The sequence below is a fragment of the Aplidium turbinatum genome, chromosome 12, assembly GCF_918807975.1.
Source record: "Aplidium turbinatum chromosome 12, kaAplTurb1.1, whole genome shotgun sequence".
NCBI lineage: Eukaryota > Metazoa > Chordata > Ascidiacea > Aplousobranchia > Polyclinidae > Aplidium > Aplidium turbinatum.
The window spans coordinates 3,424,387-3,432,251 of record NC_137483.1 but is presented as its reverse complement, the minus strand read 5'-3'; the positions used below and the strand labels follow the sequence as shown (position 1 = coordinate 3,432,251).

The 7,865-nt window shown below is 35.8% G+C and overlaps 1 protein-coding gene across 1 annotated transcript; it reads right to left on the bottom strand.

Annotated features, from left to right (window-relative positions):
* Positions 1 to 3,335: 3,335 nt before the first annotated feature.
* Positions 3,336 to 5,981, bottom strand: LOC145781348 (lysozyme 1-like). The gene is made up of 3 exons (XM_082593130.1): positions 5,841 to 5,981; positions 5,117 to 5,257; positions 3,336 to 4,326 (listed from the first exon to the last, which is right to left on the bottom strand). The coding sequence occupies exons 1-3, from the start codon at positions 5,899 to 5,901 to the stop codon at positions 4,208 to 4,210; spliced, it is 321 nt and encodes a 106-aa protein (XP_082449256.1). The 5' UTR covers positions 5,902 to 5,981; the 3' UTR covers positions 3,336 to 4,207.
* Positions 5,982 to 7,865: the final 1,884 nt, after the last annotated feature.

The window sequence follows — 7,865 nt, the reverse complement described above, 5'->3', positions numbered from 1 at the left end:
ACATTACTCTGTTGAAGTTGCGTTTAGACTTGGCAGCATTACTTAGTGAGGTCAAAGTCGTTGTTGTCTATAGGCGATTGAATTATTGCCGGATACAAACACCAAGTGCAAAAGTTTTGACATTTCGACTTGACTTGTTTCACAAGTGTTGGTAGAACGATCTGTTTCAGCTTGATGCTGCTGGTTTTCTGTGGTATCAGCGATTTTCACCAGCTTGTGGAACACAGTTCTCTAGTCATGTGCAACTGCGAAAGTGACATGATATAACATGTCATTTGCAATCAGTAACTTATAGGAAATGAGATAACAACAGATAATTAAATCCATAATTAGATAATAGCAACAGATATGGGTAGTAGTGGTAACACCAAAAAACGTTCTGTAGCATAAAAATATGACGTTCCTTTGTCATGTGACCTTTCCTTTTTTCTCTGAACTGCTTCCAAAACTCAGAAGGAAAAAGATTCAGTCGAGTGCCTCTCTCCAAACGTCCTCCACAGTAATCTCTGAGGTTGAGATGACCGGTTGGAGCTGTTGACCTCACTAGCTTTGTGCGGTCCTAAATTATATAGTATTTCAGTCAACCAATGTTTGTAACACTCCATCTTTTACCCGTCCCTCTCTCTCCTAGAAAACATGCTCGTCTTCAAGTGAACACCATGAAAAAGTTACATTCACACCAAAATAACTCTCAACCAAACTAAATATCTAAAATAATCTTTTTACGTCTGCTTCAACACCAGCATGAAGAAATTTAAAACAGATCAAAAAACCTTGAGGCAGCCTATTACTTTTTTCTTATATGTATAGATTACCATCTACTTTACAGTGCGGTGGTGAAGACATCCGGTAATTATAAAATATTTCTGTAGTCGTGAATAAAGTTTTTTTTTGTATAGGCTAACTTAAACTTTTTTTATCAAATCTTCTACTCAAATGCAATTTTAATTGGATGGATTTGGTTACACAAAAAATGTTCAATTTGGTTCAGAAAATTGCGACAAAAATGACCAAAATAAGATTAAATTTGTCAAAATTTCTGAGAGAGTAAGCCCCTGTTCAAATTTACTTTTTTGAACATTAAGTTTTGCATTGTCCATTTATGTTATAACTTTTACTTTGTTAAAACTCTGGTCCAAATTTAAGTTACTACACCTTTAGAAAAATTTTACAATTGTTTACTCTTTGTTGAAATGATGAATATGTTTTTTTTCCATAAATTAAAACAGTATTCAACCATACCTAAACATAAGGACCACTGGTGGATTTCGGTGGGGGAGGGAGCTCAAGATGGTGCTCACACGGCCCTGCTTGTAGTATCCTTACTCAATCCAGGATATTTTGTTACTTCAATGCAGTATCTGTGCAGTTAAAATTAACCAGTTATATTTTGATTCGACGTGTCCTAAAATAAGAAAAGTTGACTTATCCAAAAACGAATGACCGGAGACTCTTTTATTTTTCGCTCGCCCTAAGTAAGTTCTTACATCAAGGCGAGTGTAGCTTATTATTTTACCTCGTATTGTGAAATGTATTTTGAACTTTGTCACGGTTTATAAAGTTATAGCACATTGTTTACGTCGCTTTTTGAGTGTTTTTTGGCTAATAACACCTTTTGATAAACACACACACTTTGCATTTGACCAAATTTCTCATATTTTCTCAAAGTTACCTTTAAATAATTTTTCTTTCACAAACACAGGCGAATTTCAATAACTTCTGTGTTGAAAGTTTCTACCGTGTAGTGTTGTGTTGCCTACCAGCAAAATTTCGAAAATCAATTTGAGGTGGTTCCACTTTCCTTTATAGTGTACAACTGTACAAGGCACATTTCACCTCATAATTCTATCAACACTGAAATATGTGTGTAAATGCTAACTTGTTAGGCGAGCAAAGAGTTAAATATGAAATATTACAGTTTTTGCTTAGTTTTTGAGGTGCATATAAAACAGTCTATTTCTAAAATTGACTGTTGAAACCCTGCGTGCCAAACAAAGCTAATTTGTTTAATAAAATAGGATTAAGCAAGGTAAGCGAAAATTTGTTACAAATAGAGGGAATAGTCACATTTTTTCTCTATTTTAGGAAGAGTATGTGACTAAGTGTCCCCTAGATTTGCTATACCCTTTAAAGGAAGTCTCATACTTTGGAGGTGTGAAAACGTGCAGCACTGCTTGGTCAAATGCGCATAACCAGCTTGGTCCGCGAGCCACAATTGGAAATATGTATTGTTAACTATATTATGACGAATTTTCACGCAATCTTCTGCAAATGAATGTTCACTCCTAGTTGACACACAGCACGAGAGTAGGCTGTTCAACGGACAAATAGTAGCAGCTTTTTTGTTTCGTTTTTCGGCCTGCGGATGACTTAAAATTAGTTTAAGTTTTGCGTGCGAGCGAATAGAATTAGGCTTCTACAAATAAAACGTGCCTGCAAACAAAAGATATAATTACAATTAGGTATGTAAGTAAAGATTTGTTTGCTTGATTTCACACTGGTTGAACTAAACGTTGCAAACTTGAGGCATAAATGAAAATCATCTAGCGTGCCACACATTATTTAAACTCCGGACCTTTCCGAGGGCCGAAAATTTTATGTTTGCGGGTCACATTCGGCCTGCGGGCCACAGTTTGTACACCACTGCCATACTTCATTCCAAGTGTCGGGATGTAAACACGAGGATGTCATTGTACTCAGCCTACGATACTAAAAAGAGTAGTAAGGTGGCCGGTTCTTTTCTCACTGCCGCCTTTCTTCCAGCACTCATGCCCACCCAATTTATTACACCCTAGGTAGAAGTGAGCGGTGTTTTCAACAACCAGCTTAAGCCGGATGTCGAACTAGGTTCGCATTATTGGAAGACCAACGCCTTATCCGTTGTGCCATCCCATCCTATTGGCTGTACTTAGTCCAAATATTAAGTTTGTGTCTAATTACAATTTAATAATACTTGAGTAAAGTAGTGCTCCATCAAATTATGAATTCAAACTTTCAAATTTTAAATTCTGGTGCACGAAATGAAGCTTTATCTCTGCTGTCGGGCAGGGGACGTAAAGAGTGTCTACCCCTATACCAGAACCGTTCCGTAGCAGTTAATCATTAAAAAATAATTAAAACATGGTGTGAACAGTATGCCAATCACATCATCTTTGGTTGCTCCAACTATTTTCCTTCTAACAGATAACTCTTCGCCTCTGAAGATTTTGCAAGAAATTGGCACCAAACCTTTCCATTGTGGTGATCACAAACTGTTTTGTATTATTGGAACGCCTACGGAGAAGGTGAAAAGAACTTTGCCAATTTGAAACTCCAACACAGAAATTTGTTCAGCGTTAAGCTTTATTTGAGTGAGCAACATAATCAAGAAGACACCGGTATACATGGCAATCGGTTACAAGTGACATCAACTTCTAGTGACTTGCATTGGTTGCTCTATACTTACATGATTCAGAGATAGATTGTTCTCTAGGTTAATGCAAGACAACAAAAATATTTCGTTGACTTATCTTTCTTATAAAGGCCGGCTATGTACAATCTCACGGATAAGTACGCATCTCAACTGTTAAAACGTCCGTATTCAAATTTATCAGATATTTTTTATCTGTAAACTTTTGTTAAAGTGAGCAACTGTGTATGATTGATCTCTATTTCAACAACTTACAGTCGTAATTATGGAAATCATAAACTCTGCAATTTCAAGGTCTTACAAATTTGTGGTAAGCCAAGTAATATCTATACAACCGTAACTTATAGAATAGACAGATTAGCATTTTTTCTATTTCTTAAATCTATTTTAAGAAAGAAATCTTTTCTGTTACGATATTTTTGAGATTAATCATGGGATATAAGTCTCTATCATATCAAACATATGAAACACAGCAATGTATTCATGGTGCCCAATTTGGTGTTTGACAGATAAAATGTAGCGCCAGGATGCAACAGCATGCTTTCAATTAGAATCGAACTGATGACCTTTGTTAGCCAGACGCTCTTACCAAAATCAACAAACACTATGTGGGATGCCAAAGCCTGAAAGTGGTTGATTGTGTCATGCCTTCTGGAACAAGTCGTGCTGCATTTACATTGTTTAATAATCTTGTAATATTGTTCATACAATTGAAAACACATGAAAAAAATAATCAATATTTAATTTACAGCATATAGCATAATATAAGCTAACATGTCCAAGTTAAGTTCCAACAGTTCAAGAGACACAGCATTGTCTGTTCCGTGCGCCGGAGCATTTCCCGACCAAATAAGGACCAGAACATCCCAAAGATGTAAATTGGCATCTACCTCCTTCTCGAATGCATGCAGAATCCCCTGGTAGAAAAATACAGAGTTGCTGTTTTCTGTTATCCTTTGCATCTAATAAAAAGATACATCTTTTTATTACTCGAATTATAATTTTAAGTTATGAGAAGGTGTTCGTATAATATTGTATGTCTATAACAAAAGTGAATTTAAACATCTATAACAAAAGTGAATTTTAACTCTCATCCAAATTGTATTGAATATAATTTTTATTCTCTCTCGTGTCTCTTTATCTCTCCTCGTCAAAGAGCGAGTGTGAACAGTTTTATAATTTATTCTCTTTTACCTTTTTTCTATTAAGAGCAGCTTAGATGGAAAAATACAAAATCTTTAGGAAATGACGTATGGGTCAAAATGGTTCACTTGTTAGGAAGGAAAGCGTGTTTGACATGATATTGGATTGCTTCACTGGTAGTGAAATGAATTGGCAATGACCAAGTGAAGCGAGCTAAAAGTGTTTTACAACATCGCGAAAACATTTCATATTTTTTTCTTGATTTTTAAGAGGCATGGGACCAATTGTCCGTGGGATCAGCTACTGTGAAGAAGCAACAGCCTGCCAGTTGAGAGGCTACAATCTCATTGGTGACGTCCACATGAGAAGGTTTTCAAGTAGAATTTATGTAAAAGAACGGGTTTTTTTGTTGTCTGGGTTGTTGTATTCCCGTCCGTGTGTTCGAGTGAAAGAAAAAAATCAGACCTTCTGCAAAATTAGAAATGTGTTGCTAAACCACTTCATCCGTAAAAAATTAGTATAAATAAAAAGAGAAAAAAACAACTCACACATACAGTAACTGACCAGAGACACAGCATTGTCTGTTCCGTGGGCCGGAGCATTTCCCGACCAAATAAGGCCCAGAACATCCCGAAGATGTATATTGGCATCTACCTCCTTCGCGCGTGCAAGCAGAATCACTTGTCACAAGGATGATCGCATTTGCTGAGTGTGAAAAACACAAGATTACTGCACTGTGGAGTGTGGATGTTTGTGTAGAATATTTGCCATTTAATAACTGTAGATACTTAATTGACTTTCACATAAACTCACGTTCTTGCGTGGCAGTGTGGTATAATAATGGTTACCAGTTTCAACAACTGTTGTATTGTTATCTGTCCAAATCAGTAACAAGTTTTAACTTAGGGATATTGTAACCAGTCGGGTCAATTAAGCCATTAAGAAAAACAAAAAATGTAACTTTCTTATAAAATTTCCCTGAATCTGTTAGCAACAATCAAGCAAAATGTTCAAAATGTGACAAATCCAGCGCATCTCCAAGTAGCTGCTGTGGGTTTATATATATTTCAGAACGACATTGAGAATAATGAGCAAACCGAGACTCAAAGGCATTGATTTGTTTAGGTTTTACTGGAAAAATACAGAGTTGCTGTTTACTGTTAACTTTGTCAGTTGCTGTATCTTTTTATGTTTTGAATTGATTACTAAAGCTACAGCACCTCAATAAATTAATCGTGTAGCCTAGGTGTCAAAAGTTATTCACAACAAGATAAATTACTTTACTTACCTATTAGCAACACTGAAATTAACAGAGTGCAGTTTTTGGAAAAGTTCATATTCCTTGGCATTTGTTGAAGCACAAGTTAATTTGACGTTAATGCACTAAGAAAATAATTTTTGACATATCAATGATAAAACTTAATAACAAACTAAGAGAAACAGACAAATACCTATTCAAAATCTTTTTCATACATTTCAACAAGAGACTGCTTGCTAAACTTATTTTAAATTTCTGCTTGACTGATCTGGCATGGGTCAGGAGGATATCACTCGCTTTTCGTGGCAAACCTTTGTTACACTCTTTTGCGATGGCGAATGGGTAGAATATGCAGGGTAGGCTAATATGCACCTTGTCGTGCCATATTAGCAACACCCTCTCTTTAAGTTGACAACAACGAAGCTGCTACTACGGTTTTGTTTATGAGGAACCGCATTGCAGTTTGATGGTTTACTTAAGACATTTACATCTACTAACAAGCCGAACATACATTGTTTACAGGTGCTTTTAATTCTATGATTTATAACAAATAAACATGTTTTTATTATACGCCCATTGCCACAACATCCAGTAGGCCTACACTGCTATCACAAATGCGATACAACATGAAGCAGTGAAATGACCAATAAGTCGAGTCAGCTGCTCCCCATACTTTGGCATGCCATTGGGTCTTCTTGCCGAGACACAACCGCGTGCTTTAGAGCGGTGTCGAACCCGTGTTTTATCATACGCCGCGCAGACGTTCTCACACTCGGCCAAGCAGTTGTATTCATAAAATAAAAGAGCTTTATTTTATAAGAAAAACAGGCTGCACTAGCAACCACAGTATGTATTCTAAGCGAATAGTTAGACCTAATGTGGTAATATATTTATTTTGCATGTAAAGATGGTTTTATTATTTTTTATGTTACTTGGTCTAATTTGACTATCTAACATCATTAAACTATTTCCACACAATTAGTACTCTAATTATAAGTTTAAGTTATCGGAAGGTGTTCGTGTAATATTGTAGGTCTATAACTAAAATAAATTTAAACATTACAGAATAACGAAACAATAAGAGTATACGAATTATCACATTTTAACACTCATCGAAATTAACTTTTATTCTCTCTCGCGTCTCTTCGTCTCTCCTCATCAATGGGCGAGTGTGAACAGTTTTATTCTCTGTTACCTTTTTTCTATTTAGAACACCTGACATGGAAAAAAATACAAAATATTTAGGAAATGACGTATAGGTTACAATAGTTCACTTGTTAAGAAGGAAGACGTGTTTGACATGATATGGGATTGCAACACTGGTTGCAGTGAAAATTATAGGCTGGATGCTTCTGGAAGCAATAACTTGTATGTTCTAACACATCGATCTTTCAAACGGTGTAACGCGGTGGACTTGTGTTCCGTGAAAGATCATCAGGTGTTCCAAAAGAATTTTATTAGTTTGACTATTGTTCCATGGCACACCGGCCGAAAATCAAAATCACAAGATATTCGCGTTTGTCTTCTACAACTTCTGCCCTAATACAAACTTTGTGAACATCCAAACAGGCGCAGATATCGCACTGAAAAAAAAAAAAAACTGAAAGTAAATGAATTTTATTTGTGTTGTTTATTTTATTGCATCATTACAAAATTTCGTTTGGTGTTCCGCAAGATTATTTTAACACTAGAACGGCCGAGGTGTCGAAATCGACACTTTTAGAAATTTAGTTCACTATTTTGGGCTTTAATTGTTATCGCAACGTTTTCAAACTTTCAGTAGCTTCCCAATTATGCTTAAATTTTATAGTTCAGTATTTTTTTCTAAAAAATCTTTTTATGCTATCTACAATGTGCGGATATACCTCCAACGGCCGAGGTGTCGAAATCGATACTTCATACAAATTTAATAAGATTTGTAAAGTATGAAAGATTTTCTGTGTGAAAAAACTAATTCAATAGTTTTCACACTTACTTATAGCGTGTCTCATGGTAATTGTTCAACACTCGGCTTGATGTGTGCTATCGCTCGGCTTGATTTTAGGTCATCCTACT